The following is an 18411-nucleotide window of genomic DNA, read 5'->3' as shown; positions in this document are numbered from 1 at the left end:
ATGTGCGTTTAATACCTCACTCCCTCTTCCAGTCCAGCCTGCCCTAATTAGCTGTGGTCTAATTAAAAAGACAAACCCTCCATTCTGAACCCTCCCCAAGAATCTAAGAGATTGGTTAGAACAGGCAGTTACAAGGAGATGATAATAAATATATGTGTGTGTTTTATTTGCCTGGGAATTTTCGTAAGCTGTTTCAACATGAATAAAGGAAAATAGCATTAGGTATTCCCACAGGAATTGTTTGTGCATGTGTGTGTGTGATTGTCTCATATCTGCACTGTTCGTGAATATATTTTATGTATTTTTCATTCCCCCCTCCCCCCCCCCCCCAAAAGGAAGGTCTTAACACCTGAGTATATGTTTGGATGTCCAAAAGGTTGACTTTCTTTTATTCATTGGACAGAAAGGTGCCCTTCCTTCAATGACAGACAAAGGAAGAATAGAAAGGACGCCATTTTTAAATGAAATGGATCCAATCTATTGCTTTGATTTAAGACATACTGGAAGATGTTTTGAGGACACTGATATTGAGAGAATGAGCAGATCCAGCTGCCCTTCTTTAACTGTAAATACTTCTATTGAAAGCAAGCTTAACTTGGAATACTCCAAGAATGCAGGATGGTATCCTTCTGTATAGTGATTTCATTTCCAGACACAATTTCCCACCCACCCACTTTACTGTTCTTTGACCCCCTTCTTGCTTTAATTTCAGAGTGGGCCTTAATTAGGTGATATTCAAATGGATCAAGAGCTATTGCTCCTTTTTTGGTTTAGTGGGAGGGAGGTCTAAAGAGTTAATTTACAGACGACTTTTGTTATAAAAGCATCTATTTGCATGCAAGAAAAAAATAATCCTAAAGAGTTAAAATGCATTTTCCTTTGTTGTAGATGAGACAGACAGGTGTCATAGATGCCATCAGGCTGGAAATGGCACTTTTCTTTTGTGCAGGAGGGACTGCATCGCCTAGGACAGCTTGTAATTTTATTAATAGTAAGCTGAGTAACTCTAATGATCTTGATTTAATCAGAGCCTGGAAGTAGGGTTGTGCACTCCGGCGCTCTTTGGCCACTTCGGCGATCACAGTGTGGAGGGGAGGGGCGCCACTGGCTGCTTCGGGCTTCAGTGATCACCGAAGCATGCTGGAGCACACAACACTACCTGGAAGCTAAGCCAGGTTGCCTATGGCTAGTTCTTGGATGAGAGACCACCTTTGAACATTTTGGAAACCCAGTGGTCCTGGAGTCGCTATGAGTTGCCTGTGACTTGACAGCACACAATTATAATGAATTGGGTTTTTTTTTTAAATTAAGATCTGTTGCCCAGTTAATCAGGGGCACCTTTTAATTCTGCTCTCAACGTCTGTAATTGATTAATCTAATCAATAAATTAGTTTAAATATTTTGATTGACTGAGGAGGTCACCCCAATTAACCTGACTGAGTCATTCACTAAGCAGTGCGCCTCTAAGGCAAAACCATCTCAAAGCATGGGAGGCAGTGAAGGGAGGTTATTGTGCCTGAACATGAAAGCTTGTTTCCCACAGGCCCATTATGCACGGAGTGGAAAGTCCGCATTTGGGGTAGAATGGCGGCAGCTAAAATCACTGATTATGCATACCGCAGGCAGCAACCAGGCGCAGAGTCAACTTATATCACCAAAAAAGCCACGTTAGCGAGATGCGGAAGAAAGTGCCCAGGACCAGGGCACCAGAAGCGGCTCTGTAGTATCCGCGTGCATAATCGGATACTCTGGGTTTTGCTGCCATTGCGTTCCATCCCGTGCGTAATTGGTTTGTTTCGCTTCTTCCTCCTCCTCGTTCTCCATTCACCGTTTCAGCGGCCGTGCATAATAGGCCACAGTGGTATTGTCATTGAGGAAGGGCATTCAAACCCTTGCCCTGCAGCTACATTCTGAAATGATTTAGTCCTGTAAGAGTTATGGCCCTCACGAGTAACGGAGATTAAGGCCTTCTTAACTGGTACACTGCTTGTGTGAACATAGCCTTAGTTTTGTTAACGATTCTCCCTGACTTCGAGACAGGAAAGGACGGAAAGGTGAGAAAGATAGGCCAAGCAAGCTTCATTTGGACAGAAAGGAACTCAGTTGGCTAGAAAGCTGGAATGGGTATCACAAATGTAACGGCTGACTAGATCAGAGGTGTCAAATTCAAATGGATAGGAGGACTGTGCTGTCTACCCAGCAAATGTCATAGTAGGGGAAGGGAGGCAGGAAGATGAATGCTCATCATTTCCCCACCAGAGATAGCATCTTAAAAAGCATTCCCTGCAGCTCTGATAAGGAGCATCAACAGGGCTGCTCCAGTCAGTCACATATCTAGGTGCCTCTTAGAGGCGATGGCAGCAGACTGAAGTTGCAGTATCACCCCTTTTACATGTCTCCAGAGTTTGAATGGGGGGAGCTGGGATAGCCTTTTCCTGTCCTATCTGGCGGTTGTTTGTCCTGGGCCAAGTTCTCCACATTTGACTGGAGCTTTGTATGTGGAGATGTGCATGGGAGATAGTAGGAGAGTGAGACTTGGCTCTCGACCTCACCTCGACTGCTTCTCCACTCAAGAGGCTGCAGCTCCCTGCTTTTAAAGAACTACTGTGGTGCAAAGTTTGCCCAGTAATGCTGGATTCCACTGAATGGTACAAGAGGGATTGGTCACCACACTTTATCACAGAAGAGAGCAAGCTGAAGTGGCCGTGTGGCTTTATAATGGCAAGAGGCCAGCTCTGGGACTCCTTGGTGGACTGCATCAGATCCTTGGCCATATGTTTTTGACACCCTGTGGACTAGAAGATACAGTATCCCAAAGGGCTTAGAGAAACCACAAAGAGGACAGTCAGCTTTAGCCACAACACATGATATCACGGGTCATCCCGGGAGGAGGTCTAACCTTATAGGCAACGCGAGCTGGGCATTTCTTTCCCAAACCAAGTGGCGGGGACATGTGTCTCAGCATTTCATACATGTCCGTGTAACTGATGCGCCCACTTGGAACCGGAGGGAGAGAGAGAAAGAAAAGCAAAGGTGCCGGGGGGAGGGGAGGAATTAAGGCAGGGAGAAGAAATAATAAAACCAAGCGCAATAAAGGGGAAACCAGGGATAAAGGGAAAGCAGACAAGAAGAGAGATATTTGGGTTAATTCAATTATGTTCTTTTTTTTGTTGGTGGTTTGCTTTCAGGGAGGAGAAATGAAACAATCAAAGAGAGAGGGTTAAGCACAAGATTGCTCCAGTTTCTTCTCTTTGGGTATCTCCTTCCACCTGCTCACCAATAAAAAGTGACCTCTGAATCCCTGCGGTAGCAGTCGGGAATGATTGATGCTGGACACAGAGACAGGAAGGGTGAACCTCTGAAAGAGGCAGGGGGAGGGGAGGCCTTCTGCATTTTTCAGCCAGGTTTGGGTTTGGTTTTTCCGTAAAGTGCTTATATTGATCATGCCAAGAAGAACTGGTGGGCAGCATTATGGGACAGCCAGTAGTATCCTGAATAAAACACTTTTGCCCTTCTATCCATTACTCTGACGGTCACTTCCAATTTATCTAAAAGGCTACAAAGCACAAAGCCAATCCCCCCATTTCAGCTCCAGGTGGAGACCACAAGTCTCTGGCCTCTAACAGCAGGGGCATGTTGGCTGTCTGTGACTACTCCAGTAGAAAAGCACAAGCTCTCTGTACATGCTCAGAGGTATGTCTGTTTCTCCTTATTGTTATTTCATTGCTTCACATGTATTAGGACACTGTCAAGCTTGAAAGCTAAGGACACAAGGATTAAGTGTGAAAAAGAGGTCATAGGCATGACCTTCTCAGTACTGGTGCTGTGCCTCTGGAATGTCCTCTGGCAGTGGGCAGCCCCAACCAGAGTTGCAGTGGGAAGCCTAGGCTGATTCTGTACTTTGTTTTTTCCATTGTCGATCCTGCTGAATCCTGATCGATTTGAACCCAGGTCTTCCTCCCCACCCCCAAAATGAAACAGAAAGTATTCTGCACTTGATTGGGGAAGCTCAGAGTAGGGAGGAGAGCCAAGCACAGAAGGGGGCTCTTTCTTTCTTTTCTTGGATGGGGTGGGGGGAGAGGATTGGAGGCAACAGCCTCCCAGAAGAGGAGGGGAAAATAAATCCAAGAGGCAATTCTCTGCTGAGAGAAGTGTGAGCTTCTGGAGTGCAGTCACTTTAAAACAGGGAGGGAAGCCTTGCAACCAGGAACCAGGAAGTCTTTGAACTGATGCCCTGGCCAATCAGGGAAGACTGCTTTGCTGCATCAGCATTGGAGGCACGGAGCAGGAAGTTAATTTGAAAAAAGTAGAAATCTACACTTATACTGGTTTATATCCACTCCTGGATATCACGGGGGAAAGTTAGGGTCACTGCGGATCCATCATGCATGTTTGTTGCAGAGGGAAAATTTAAAGCAACCAAAATCAAAATGGAAATCGAATCCAGTGCAGAGGGGAGAGGTTTATTTGGGCTAGGAATGGATAAAAAGCAGTGCAGACTTGACCCTACTGGAACAGAGAGGGGGTTTCTGGCAACATATTGATATTAGTGGCAGAATCATTTCTGGTAGAACCCAGAAGTTACATCATTAGCTCTGTGTGGTGAAGTTACTTTTTGGTTGAGCTATATGTGACTTTACTGGGTTGCCAGTGACAGATGTTTCCTCCCATTTCCCCTACCCCAGCCCACTAAGTGGCAGCAGGGAAGTCGGTTGCTAGATATCTCCCACTCATTTCAGAGACTTGGCAGCCCTAGCCAAAACCCAACTTTGCAGCCAATTGGATGGAAAGGGGAGGCCATTGCCTTATCTGGCTGATGTTTCCTGTGGCTAATTTTAGCTTGCTGTTTATAGTATTTCAGGAGCTTTGAGCTTCACTTTCTTGAAATGTTTTCCTACTCATCACTGTGAATTGCCATTATTTTGGCTTCAGTAAGAAGCTTATAAATTGTAAAAAACAAACAAACTTGTGAGTAAATACCAGTTAGCTCAAATCAAAAGCTAAACTAATCTAACTCTCCCACACTTGTTTTACAATGACTTAATGGGACAGCAGCTCCCAAGTTCAATCCTGGGCATCTCCAGTTAAGGGATCTCAAGTAGCTGGTATTTAGAAGTCTCTGCTTGAGATTTTGGACAGCTGCTCCTAGTCTGAGTATATAACACCGTCAGATAGAACAACAGCCTGATATAACATAAGACAGCTTATGTTCATGTCAGGAGCTGGGGTTGTCGGAACTTGGACACTATCCAATGTCCTTTGTAGGAGGTCTTGGGATCTTCAGTACTGGAAGAGAAAGGTGTTAACTCACGCAGTATCCTTTCTCTGCCTCTCTGAGCCTCTTCACAACCCAGCAGAGAGAACCTTGATATGTTCTCCCTTGACTTTAGCTGATTCTGCTGGCCTTTTCAGCATTGTTGATGTTCTAGGGCCTGCCAGTTTCTCCCTGGGTGTCACAGTGGTGGAACCACATCACTGGACTCACTGGGTGGCAAGTAGATCCTCCCTTGTCTGATGGCCTTGGTAATTGTGGGGGTGGGCTCCCTTATCCCAGACAGTTCATATGGTTTGGAATGGGGGAGTGTACCCTTTGCTCAGCCCACCTGGGATGCCTGCTCACCCACAATGTGAGCATCCATCCATGCAGGGGTGCAATGTACCAATGGCCAAATCTCAAGCATATAAGGAATATGCAAGGTTAAATTCAGGGAATAACTGCACATGCATACAATGTCTACATGGAGTGGGTTTGATCAGATCTGGCATTGTACTGCTGTGTAAATACTGACTCAGGCTAGAAGGGGGCAAACATACCAGGATATCCCCTTTTCCTTCCTTTTCCATACACATAGGTCAAATATACCCAGAGTGTCTTCGTTCTACCAAGTGTAGGCTAAGAGTCACCCAAGGTTTCCCAGTAAACTTTCATATATTTTAAATAGTATAAAGGAACTTTTATCAGCTATTTTCCTGGTGGCTGCGAAGCAGAAAAGCATAAAGGAAAGTGAAAACTACCAGGGAGGGGAAAGGGTTAATATTTTCCAGTGATGAACCTCATCAGTGTTGAAGGAGGTGTTATGGATTTCTTTATACCCTGAGGAAATACATTTTTTCTAGGTAACTCAGTGCATATGGTGGACATAAGTTTCTAGTTTTCCATGAAACTGAAAAGAGTGGGAAGCTGCATATGCTTTAACTGTCTCTATTGAATGGGCCCTATCCCTATTTTCTGTTTCCGGTTTTCATTCCTGTTTTGCCCTCAGGGGATACCCGATTGAAATTTTGTTAATGTGACATGGTAGATTTGCTTTTCTTTAAGTTTCCATCCTCTCCATGCCCCTAGCAGTTAACAAAGAACGCATCTTGTCCTTAACCTGACATAACTGCATGTGACTGATCTCTAAGTGAGAGCCTGCCGCAATACAAACTGCTGTGGCTGAAGTGCATTTTGAACTGTTGACAACTTATTCTAAGACAGTCATCCCCACCCACCCACATAGCTTTCAATCTACACTTTCTCAGCTCCTAAGTCAAGAGAGCCCAAGCCATTCCAGAGTAACTGCTTTCAGCAGACAGCACAGTGGTATGCAAGTCGGAATGCTAGCATGTTCCAATGTTCAGCTATATTGGAAGGTATGAAAACGGTATATATCTAAGGAACTCTATTGAATTATATGCATACTTCCTAAATTTGCCTTCCTCTAACAAGCCAGCAAACTTTGGGGGTATTTAAACAACTCCTTGCTTTTGGCTTTCCCCCCTCCCTGGGAGTGAGTTAAAGTACATATATAGGAAAGAGACAGAGAGTTTCTCCACTTCTTGCCCCGCGGGGTGAACTTACTGAAGCTGACTGTCTCATAAGGCTGCCGGTGTTCAGGTAAGTGGGATACAGGTGTGCAGGAGCAGAGATGCATCATGGGGATTGGGAGCACAGGGTGGAGCAATGCCTGTCAATCATTCCTGTTCAGGCAATGGGTTAGTTACATTCCAGTTTACTCTTGTTTTGTTTTTCTTTGCCTTTGCAGTTCAGATACAAAAATAGAAGTTCAAAAGCAAGGCAAAAGAAAAAGTAATACTGGACAGGGTTTTCTAAAATTCCAAACCTTGTATGCCACCCTATGCGGACACTTCTTTCCTAAGCCCAGAGGTGGAGCAATAGCCCGTAATAAATTGTACATATCCTTATAATGAATCCGGCAACTGGAAAGGAAAAATCGGTAAGTTGTGACAAAAATGACTCAAAGAAACAGCCTTTCTCCGGAGCCTCACTCCACCTCCCCCTGAAGACATGAAACAGAAGGGGGGGAAAATGTAAAAGGCACATTTATTTCACGGTCCTCCCATTTTCACAGTCCAGAGAAGGGAGGGAAAAACATCTTTGAGCCGTTGTGGAAAAGGCATGGCCTAAGGTTCAATTAGTATTCTTTTCTTGTTGATGATGTGGCTCAGCTTTTCTCAAAACAGAATTGAAGACACAACCTTTACAACAGGAGTAGTCAACCTGTGGTCCTCCAGAGGTTCATGGACTACAATTCCCAGGGGCTCATGGGAATTGTAGTCCATGAACATCTGGAGGACCACAGGTTGACTACCCCTGCTTTACAGAATGGCGAAACCTCGTCTTATTCAGTTCAGACATCTCATTTCAGTTCCACAGTTGTGCTCTGAGGAAAACCACTCTGCAAGTTTACTGCAGAATCCAGCTAGACACAACACTGATTTAAAAAAAAAGAATTCTAAAAAAAAAAAATCTGGGAATAGCCAATGCATAAATGGACAAGTGTTTATATGGTGCTTAAAAGAAATGCCTGAAGCACGGGAGGGAAAACTCTGAGGGTTAGAAAGAGCACCGGACATGTTGAGATGGCGATTCAGATAAGAGAAGCAGAAAAGTACTTTTCCGACATATGCAAGCAGAATGGCCCATCTCTATAGTATAAACTGGCCAGATCAGCAGTATCTAAATAGCGATTCAGTGATTTGGATGCTCCATTATAGCCTTTGGAACTATTAAAATCAATGGGAAATGGGTGGGGTTAGAGGTAGAGGCATCAAATTTGCAGCATAACTCTTTGCAGCATAAATTTGCAGCGCCCTCTTTGGGCGCCTGAAAAATTGGACCACCTAGTCCAATCTTCTTAAAACTTGGGAATTTTTTTTGAGGAGAACAGCTACACTTTAAATTTGGTGCCTTTACCTCAAACCTCCCCATACCACAGAATAGACGAAAATGCAAAATTTCCCATTGACTTTAAAGGCATCATAGGTTATAATGGTGCTGAATCAATTCAGCTGAACTCAAATAATCCGATTCGGAATCCATATACCAAATCATTGATTTAGGTGATTCGGATTCAGCTGAATTGATTTCGTCCGAATCTGAAAAGTACTGAATTTTTTTCTTGCACACATCTGTATTTTGTCTGTACATCTGTATTTTGTGATGATGGGAAGAGACAGGCTGTCATTCCAAAGGAAAAACCTGTTGCAACTTTGCTGTCAGTCTTGCTGCTTGCTCTCCCATGGTCTTTTTGTTATCTGTCTTCATCCAAAATTAATTATCCAAAGTGTGAAAGATCCAGGGCCCAACTAGATCTTACACCATCTATGGGGGCATGACCTGTGGATGCTGACACCATTTTAGAGCTGAACTTGGCCTTCTACAAATTCTGCAAGTGCTCAATCCTGACTGGGCCTCTAGTACAATAGGACCAGGGAACTCTGTCCCTCCCCCAACAATGTTTTAAGTGGCCAATTTCAGTTGTAAAACAGTATTGGTCCGACCTGCAGATGCCTTTTTGTCTAGTTTGGCCCTCAGTAGCTTCGCAATGGGGACCAATCTGACCCATTTCTGCTTTTATGTTGCCACATGAAAGAAGAACCACTTCCCTTGCAGGCTTAATTTCGTTTCCCATAAGAGTTGCAAGACAATTGAAAAACATCCTACAAAACCCCCAACAAGAATTCAAATCTTAGCTTGGCATTCTTAACAGTTCTAAGCAGGAAACGTTAAATGCAATTTTTAAAAAGACAAATATAAACAATGGACAGATGACATAATTCAAACAGCAAAAGATACTCCCGGGTAATAAAAGAGCCCATCCTGTGTATTACATTGAATCAGTCTATAATGTTCAGTGTCAGATATTACACTGAATTATTACTGATGGCCAGGGAGAAGGGAAGGAGAGAAGAGGGAGGAGGAAACATTTTTGGTCTCTGGCACACGGGGGAAATAAAAGGCAAAAATGTATTGAATTGCATTTCCAGATGTCATAACCACCTTTTCTTAAACATCCCTAATTTGTTCTCTTTTACTTTTGTCTCCAGACTGGCCCAAAGGAAATGCCTAAGCTATGATTTCTGATTGGCAAATCCCTCTAGTGGTGTAAGAACTTGGCATGTTGACTCCGCTAGTAATCACTCTGCCAGTACATGATAACCCGATGGAAGGCATTTCTTTAACTGCATGGTAATTATCCCTGAAATGGCTTTTCAAGTCTCCCAAGAGCAGCGCATGCCAATGAGAAGAAAGATCCATCCAAGGTGATGACATGAACACCAGGTGAACTGTTTTATACAGGTTGTCTGAATCAAGCCCCTCAGCTGTAAACTGCCATCTTATGAAAACAGACCTATCTAACCAAATGTGACTTTGCAAGACTAAGAACTATATGTAAGGATACATACCTAGCAGCAGGGTCATACTCTGCCCAAACACGAATGAACTCATCGAGATGGTGAGGTCCTAGGATGGAAGAGTCTCGTGTCAAGTACTCAAAGTTGTCCATGATTACAGCCACAAACAGGTTCAACATCTGCAAGGGGAAGGGAGATGAGATCGGGGTGGAAGGAGGGAGAAACATGAACTTTTCTACTTAATGAATAGGTGCAAATTTCAAAATGGTAGCAAAAGGAGGAGGAGGAGGAGAACTAAATGGTGCATACTGGAATGCTTAGCCACTTGTTTCACATCTAGTTAATAGGGAACTTTCCTGTTCTCAGCTGGCCCTCTGACCACTCTGACTCGGTACATACAGATCAAATTTGAAAAGAGCAATTCATAGCATTTCCAGGGTTCCTTTTTATATGGATATGCAGCTGAAACATAAGGTTAAGGTTAAGGTATCCCCTGTGCAAGCACCGAGTCATGTCTGACCCTTGGGGTGACGCCCTCTAGCGTTTTCATGGCAGACTCAATACGGGGTGGTTTGCCAGTGCCTTCCCCAGTCATGACCGTTTACCCCCCAGCAGCAAGCTGGGTACTCATTTTACCGACCTCGGAAGGATGGAAGGCTGAGTCAACCTTGAGCCGGCTGCTGGGATCGAACTCCCAGCCTCAATGGGCAAAGCTTTCAGACGGCTGCCTTACCACTCTGCGCCACAAGAGGCTCATAGCTGAAACATACCAACAGACCAAATGCTAGCATTTCACTGTGCTTCTTCTTACTGACTAGAATCCTAGAGCTGGAAGGGACCTCCAGAGTCATCTAGTCCACCACCCCCCCGAATGCAGGAAACTCACAACTACTAGCCACCCCAGTTGCTGCCTCCTCCTCTTTGTGGGGAACAAAGTGCCCCCTGGCCAGTCTCGTGAGATGAGATTCTGTTCCATCCATTCACCTATAGACCACTGGCTGCGGATGCTTTTGTTTCCAGCCAGAGGAGATGGCAGCGGTGCAAGCGCACATTAGGCTCTGGGTAGGAGAAATAAAGTTCCCTGTGGCTTAATGCCTCAGATTGTATAACCTCCTCCCACTTTTAGCACCAGGATGCAGGATATTTCATTCTTCAATGGAGGGAGTGAAGAGCTGGCAGCAGTGGCCAGGCTAAGGATATGCCAGTGTCTGGTTTGCTATTTTGCTACAGCAGAGTCTTCCAGTGCTGTTAGGTTGGGGGGCATTTTTGTCTGCATGAACACATATTGACCTCTGGCCAGAACTGCCCACTCTTCAGTTTCAGAGCTCTAAGGACTGGGAGGAAAGGGACAATTTGAGAAGATCAAGGAGGAGTTCTCAAACTTTGCAATAGTGACTTGGTCCTGCTAGATTTACCAAAACTTTTTCTTGTATGTATTTGGCACTGCTGTCCATCTACTTGGCCATTCATTTTCACATATGAGGCGGCTAAAACAGATGGGCATTCTCCCTTAAAGTGCAATCTTCCCTAGGGAGAAGGGTTTAAAAAAAAAAAATAACACCGGTGTGTGTGTGTGTGTGTGTGTGTGTGTGTGTGTGTGTGTGTGTGTGTGTGTAAGGATTCAGAGTTTTATTTTATTTTGAGAAAGAAATGGTTTTGAAGGGAATTGGAAATGTCATGATAAAGAAAAGCACCATTTCCTATAATGTATACCCATTTTCCCATTCATCCCATGGTTATCACAGCTAAACAGCTCTCCTAGATTACTATGTCCCCTCACAAGTTATGCAAAAAGCAAAACAAAGTTCAGCAAATTAAATAATACATCAGCAAAGCCCCAACATAAAGCAATCTAATGAATAGCTGCAAATTGAAGATTAAATGGCGCAGGAGGGGCTACAGGTTGTTGTCCAGTGGTAGGCTGCATGCTTTGCATACAAAATGTTTTGCATTCAGTCTTTGCTCTCTCTCCCCCCCCCCCTAAAAAAGGATTGCAGATCGAACCTCAGTCCTCGGACAGTTGCTACCAGCCACAATACTGAGTTAGAAACCAGTGGTCTGACCAGGCAGGCGGCTTGATACAGTGCTGAGGAGGCCAACAGCAGTGGTGGAGCATACTCGCTGCATGCTGAAAGTCCTGTTTTGAATTTCTGGTGTCACCAAAACAAAATCAGAGTCCAGAGGCACCTTTAAGCTCACGCCTTGAATAAATCTTTGTTGGACTCTGATTTTGTTTTGTTGTGTTGCTTCAGACCAACACGGCTACCCACTTGAACCTATCTTTCTGGTGTCGCCAGTTAAAGAGTTCTCAAGTAGCAGGTGGTGGAAAAGACTTCTGCTACCAGTCAAAGCAGACAGTACTAAGCTACATGGATCCAATATCACCATCCAGTAAACTTCATAGGTTTAGAAGTAGGAACCAATCTGGGGCAATATTTTCTCTTTCTTTTTTTCTTATCTGCACGTATTGCATTATTTTGGACATTTCTGTTTGTTTTCTGAATTCATCCTGCTAGATGAAGACTGAAAAATCCTACTAGAATTGTCCACAATACTTAAGAGATTTCTGAAACCACCTCAAATGGCAACGGTCCACTGATGCTCTTATCTGCTGCTAATATTTACCTTCTCCATTTTAATGTATTTTGCAGTCAAAATGGCTTAGGATACCAACAGCTCAGCAGTTAATAATGATCTGCAGTGGGAAATGCTGCAAACTCAGCTTCCGACCTGTTGGCAAATCTTAAAGAGAAGTTTGCTAGGAAAGCTAGCAGGAAAAATGCTTGCAATGGGAGACAATGCCTCTAGAATACCACTTGCAATTCTCTGTGGAAAAGCCCTCTCTCTCTCTGGCTTCTATCACCCTCAAGGCAAAGGGGTATTCTTGAAAATGTGGTAAACGAATGTGTGTACTGTTCTGGAAATGGGATGATTGAATGCTCCACTGTACTAGAAATATTCTCCAAACATAGTTTTCCGTGACAGGGCAGTTCCCTGAATGCAAGGACAATGGTGCTGGTGAGGGAGTGTGAAGAAGAAGAAGAAGAAGAAGAAGAAGAAGAAGAAGAAGAAGAAGAAGAAGAAGAAGAAGAAGAAGAGTTGGTTCTTATATGCCGCTTTTCCCTACCCAAAGGAGTCTCAAAGCAGCTTACAGTCGCCTTCCCTTTCCTCTCCCCACAACAGACACCCTGTGGGGTGGGTGAGGCTGAGAGAGCCCTGATATCGCTGCTCAGTCAGAACAGTTTTATCAGTGCCGTGGCGAGACCAAGGTCACCCAGCTGGTTGCATGTGGGGGAGTGCAGAATCGAACCTGGCATGCCAGACTAGAAGTCCGCACTCCTAACCACTACACCAAACTGGCCTCTGGAGGGACATTTAGTCATGAGAGCCTCCAACTTTTAGCCTGAATCTGCACAAACCAGATGCAAATTCGCGATCTTGGCAAGAGGCAGATAAACAAAAAACGGGCTGATTAATGAAACTCTCCTCCAAGTATGGGAGGGGCTTCCCCTGTGTGATGCAAGTGAGTAGCTAACTAGCTAACTAGACAAGGTGATGGAAAATCGAATCAAGGTTAAAGCATAGGGAGAGAATGAATTTAACTCTCCTCTCCTGCTGTGAATTTGATTTCACTAATCGATTTTGCTGTTTTACTCCCAAAGGGGGGAAAGGCAGTCTTTTCTCCCTTCTCCTGACAAAAACAAGAGAGGTTGCTCAGTTTCCCACAGTGAAACCATGCAAAGGGGGGAGAATCAAACTTCTTTTCATCCCCACACAGAGCTCACCTGAAGTACCTGGTTGCTACTTTCATTTGATACGGTTGCTACAGTCACCTCCAGAATAGATTTCTGTAACTTGCTCTACGCGGGCCTTCCCTTGTCCGTGATCCGGAAACTTCAGCTAGTGCAAAATGCAGCTGCTAGGGTCCTAACTGGTACACCATAGAGGGCCCACATCCAGCCGGTGCTGAGGCAGCTGCACTGGTTGCCAATTGCTGCCTGGATCCGGTTCAAGGTTCTGGTTCTAACCTTTAAGGCTATACGCGAGTTGGGACCCACATACCTGAGGGACCGCCTATCGCCCTACGCCCCCCGCAGAGCCTTACGCTCTGCGGGAGAAAATTTGTTGGTCGTTCCTGGCCCTAGGGAAACACGCCTGGCCTCAACCAGGGCCAGGGCCTTTTCGGTCCTGGCCCCTGCCTGGTGGAATGAGCTCCCGGGTGAGCTGCGGGCCCTGCGGGATCTTCCATCGTTCCGCAGGGCCTGCAAGACGGAGCTCTTCCGCCAGGTTTACGGTTGAGGCCAAGGCTAACATCTATGCCCCTCCCCGGGACTCAGGATTTGGGATTGGGATTAGAGATGGGTACCACCAATACCCCCTCTCCACCTGCTAGTAAGGGAAAAGGGTAGTGGATTAGCCAATCTTGCCGGGTTAGCTTGCTAACTTATAATTGCCGGACTGTAGTTGTTTTAACTGGATTTTAATGGATTTTATGGGTTTTTAGAATGTTGTAACCCGGCATGAGCCGCAAGGGAGTGGCGGGCAATAAATAGAATAATAATAATAATAATAATAATAATAATAATAATAATAATAATAATAATAATAATAATAATAATAATAATAATAATAATAATTATTATTATTATTATTATTATTTAGAGAACCATGGGGAGAACTGCAATCCTGGCTTTTGTCTGGTTAGGCCATATCTAAAGGGCAGCGGAGCTGGGATGCAAAGCCTGTTGGAGCACAAGGGGTTAGAGCTGAGGGACTGACTTACCAGAAAGGAGCAGAGGAAGATGAAGGAGACAAAGTAGAAATAGGCAAAGTCGCTGCCGCACTCATTCTTGCTGAGTTTGGAGAGCTTGTCACAGGCTTGGTTGCTGAGGCATGACAGCATGATTTCATGCCATGCTTCCCCTGTGGCACTCCTGTAAACACAAAAGAGTAATTCTCAGGAGGCTGAGTAATTCCATTCACTGAATTCCATTCAATGGCCAAGGAGCTGACCGGGATGCTTCTATTACAGAGAGTGCCAGGAACCCATGATGGCCTTCAGAAGCTGTTTGGTGGTTTCTCAGTAAGAAGAAGAGTAAAGAGTTTCCCTGAAAACTGCAATACCACTGGAGAAAAAAGTTAGTAGGGCCAGTTTTCCTCCAAGGCTGAACATTTACTAAATATGCAGAGTCCCTGAGCTTGGGATGACAATTCTGAGAAGCTGTTTGATGTCTACACAAAAAGGCATGAAGTGTCAGGGGTTTTGAATCAGGGCTCCCAGCAGCCTTTACTTTGTGGTCACTGTAAACCTGACATACCAAGCTCTAAGTTTCAAGGGTGCCATCAAGGTGACAGTACCATCTCTACCTAAACTTCCAGTTAGCTGCCCCTCAGGGCCAAGCCCTAGTAAGATCCTCTAAAGCAGGGGTAGTCAACCTGTGGTCCTCCAGATGTCCATGGACTACAATTTCCATGAGCATTTGCTGGCAGGGGCTCATGGGAATTGTAGTCCATGGACATCTGGAGGACCACAGGTTGACTACCCCTGCTCTAAAGATCTAGGCTCTGAGCTTGTGCCTCAATCCACTCTTCTGTCTACCTCCATGTCTGGATTCTACTTGCTTCCCTAGATTTGATCCCAGCTGGTCTCTCTCATGACTTTCCTTCCATCCCCAAAGTTGACGTCAACCCTTACCTGGCTTCATCAATAGTTCCAGGCCAGTGAGATGATAGCTCCTGGTGCCAGAATCTGGCCACCTGAAGCCTGCCTCTTGTAGAGGCTTCGTGACACGGGAAATATGAATGTCTGCTGCTGACTTTTGTCCTCCTGATAACACCGAGTTAAAACAATGCATTATGTCCTTAGATTTCCCTTAGTAGATATTACCAAGACATGTGGAGATTAGATGAACTCAGAATGCTGTGATGAACATGTTCACCAGGTGAACATATCTCATGCGTCTTTCCTCAATTGTATGCAAGGCAAGCTCCTAAAAGGATGGCCTTGATATCCCCTGGCAGAATTTGTTTTGAACACGGCACCATTCAGAACAGGTTTACACCTGCATAGCGGCCCCTTGGCTGTTGCAGCTTGTGGTTGCTTTCACCCAGTATAACAACTAACTGATCTCATTGGGTGGAGAAGAGGCAGCATTTACTGGACAGTGGTTAGCCCTAAACAGACCCTTCTGGGTCCACTGTAGCCAATGTGCTTCAAGGGTGCCCCTCTGTCAATTAACCCTTCTCTGGACCTGCATCATTTCAATGATCCATAATTGTTAGATTGATCTGCCTGGTTTTGCAGTGGAACAAACAGCAGGAGAATAAATTCACAAAGTGATCACAAGGACTTATCACAAAGGTTCATGGGCAGGCTCTCTGAAGACACCTCATTAGTAAGTCTGAAGTTTAATGTCTATTCCCTCTTCATAAGGAAACCTGGGAAATGCAGTCCTCAGAAGACGAACCAGGAGAGTAAGAAAGCATGATTAGCACCATCATTTCCCATGAGATGGAATATTAAAAGTTGACCACATATCTATACCCTAGCCTATGGCTTACCAGGCTCTTTTAAATTCTTGAGCAGCTAATAATGAGGACACAAGATACAAACAGCCTTGCCCAATGTATGGTTCATTTGATTTCTCACCGGCATTGTGTCAAAGAGATCGAAGGATCATGTCATATCAGGACAATAAATATGCCACACAAATTAGCATAAAATTAACATAATCTCTTTATGGAAAATAAAAGACCCAATTAAATTTAAGTTTTGTGCATCTTAAAGGTTTATGTTAATCAATACTAACTAGGGATTAATGGCTGTTAGTGTCAGAGTCTTAATGGGCAAAATCTGGCTTAATAGAGCCATGCAAACCATTACTCTGTATTAATTCACGCCTCGGAGGAGGGCAGGGGGCCATGGAGTCATGGCTGACCTTGGGGTTTGTTAACATAAATTAAGCATGAGAACAGATTATGGTAATAACGCTTCCCTCCAGAGAGGTATGCAGACATTCTTATTCACCCGCATTTAAAGCCTGCATGATTTCACCCGTTGCATTGTACAATTGGCGATATCTAGTGCACTGAATCAGCTACATCACATGCTTTGATTGGCAATCAAAAGTTCCTTGAATTTGATTGTATTGATTACTTTCATTTATAACCCGCTGCCTGGTCATTAAAAAAAATAGCCAAGAGGCAATGCTCTGCCTGCCTGCAGGTTTCACAGCTACTAGAACCCTTATTAAACACAACGGGAGATGGATTGGCTCCATAAGGAAGTCACAGCCCTCAGTTTGCAAGAGCTGAAAATGGCTGTTAATGGCCCATTATGCACGGCCGCCGAAACGGCGATTTCGGGTCACATGGAAAACGCGGAGGGGGAAGACGCGACGCATACCGGTTATACACGGGGCGGGGCGCGACGGCGGCAAAACCCAGAGTAACCGATTATGCACGCGGCGATCCGGGCGCCGCTTCTGGTTGCGCCCCGCTCACCCGGAAGCTGCGCTTTCTTCCGCGTTTCACTGACGCGGCATTTTCGGCGGCATGCACCGAAGCTGCAGCCGGTTGCAGCCGGCTCCGTGCGTTATCCGTGATTTTAGTCGCCGCCATTCCACCCCGAATGTGCGCTAAAACCCCCGTGCATAATGGGTCAATGATAGGACATTTTGGAGGATATTAATGCATAGGACGTCCATAAATTAGAAGAGACTTGATGGCACTTAACACACACACACATACATAACTTTTATTATGATCTTTTTCCTTATTTAAACTAAACCTAGGTATATGCTCCATATTTCCCCCCCATTTTATTTCTAGATGCAACTCTCATCCTTGTTATAAACTCCAGATTGTACATTCCTCAGGGCAGAGACCTGTTTCTTTACACATTTTGTAAAGCACCACCCACTGAGGGCCCTATGTCAATAACAGTTAATAGTCATAATGATATTTATAGAATGCATATTCTAAGAGCACTACACATGACTGATTTTGCTACACCTTTACAACACCCCTGTACGGCAGACCAAATATTGGGGGGGGGGGGTGACTGCAGCGGTGGCTGCCTCCTTCTCTGGCTGAGTTGAAGGTCCTCTGAGCCATGTAACAGATTAGTGACACGCAACCATCCTACCACCTGGAGAAGCCTCATCACTTGGTAATCCATGATATTGCTTGACAGAATGAGAAACATAGACTATGTGTGTCATAATATTCAGATAACCAATCAATAATGCAACAGAGTACCTTAATATAGGTATGCTGAATACATGGATTGTCAATATGAAATAGGCATAGGAAGAGCCAGCTTGGTGTATTGGCTAAGAATGGCACTTCTAACCTGGAGAGCCAGATTTGATTCTCTACTTCTCCACATGCAGCCAGCCAGTTAAGAGTCCTGTTAGAGTTGTTCTCGCAGAGCAGTTCTGACAGAGCTCTCCCAGACCCACCTACCTCACAGGGTGTCTGTTGTGGGGAGAAGAAGGGAAGGCGATGGTGTAAGCTGCTTTGAGACTCCTTTAGGTAGTGAAAAGTGAAGTATAAAAAACAGCTCCTCTTCTTCTTCTTAAACTGGTTGCTGTGGTCCAGGGGTAGTCAAACTGCGGCCCTCCAGATGTCCATGGACTACAATTCCCAGGAGCCCCTGCCCGCAAATGCTGGCAGGGGGCTCCTGGGAATTGTAGTCCATGGACATCTGGAGGGCCGCAGTTTGACTACCCCTGCTGTGGTCACTGGTGATGACAGGGGAAATGTTCTCAT

General features: G+C 44.9%; 1 protein-coding gene across 11 annotated transcripts in view; it reads right to left on the bottom strand.

Annotated features, from left to right (window-relative positions):
- CACNA1B (calcium voltage-gated channel subunit alpha1 B) overlaps positions 1-18411 on the bottom strand; it is a 388158-nt gene that overhangs the window by 32219 nt on the left and 337528 nt on the right. For 9 of the 11 annotated variants that reach the window (XM_077306495.1, XM_077306492.1, XM_077306494.1 and 6 more), the window contains 3 exons: positions 14423-14573; positions 9691-9818; positions 2900-2996 (listed from right to left, as the gene is read on the bottom strand). In XM_077306495.1, the coding sequence (XP_077162610.1) occupies positions 2900-2996; positions 9691-9818; positions 14423-14573 (376 nt within the window). Of the gene's footprint in view, positions 1-2899; positions 2997-7103; positions 7201-9690; positions 9819-14422; positions 14574-18411 lie in introns of all 11 variants that reach the window. The other 2 variants (XM_077306487.1, XR_013225991.1) reach the window with 2 other exon arrangements.

Source organism: Paroedura picta, chromosome 12 (genome assembly GCF_049243985.1).
Source record: "Paroedura picta isolate Pp20150507F chromosome 12, Ppicta_v3.0, whole genome shotgun sequence".
Lineage (NCBI taxonomy): Eukaryota > Metazoa > Chordata > Lepidosauria > Squamata > Gekkonidae > Paroedura > Paroedura picta.
Note: the sequence above shows the minus strand (reverse complement) of the source record. Positions and strands in the feature narration are given on the sequence as shown.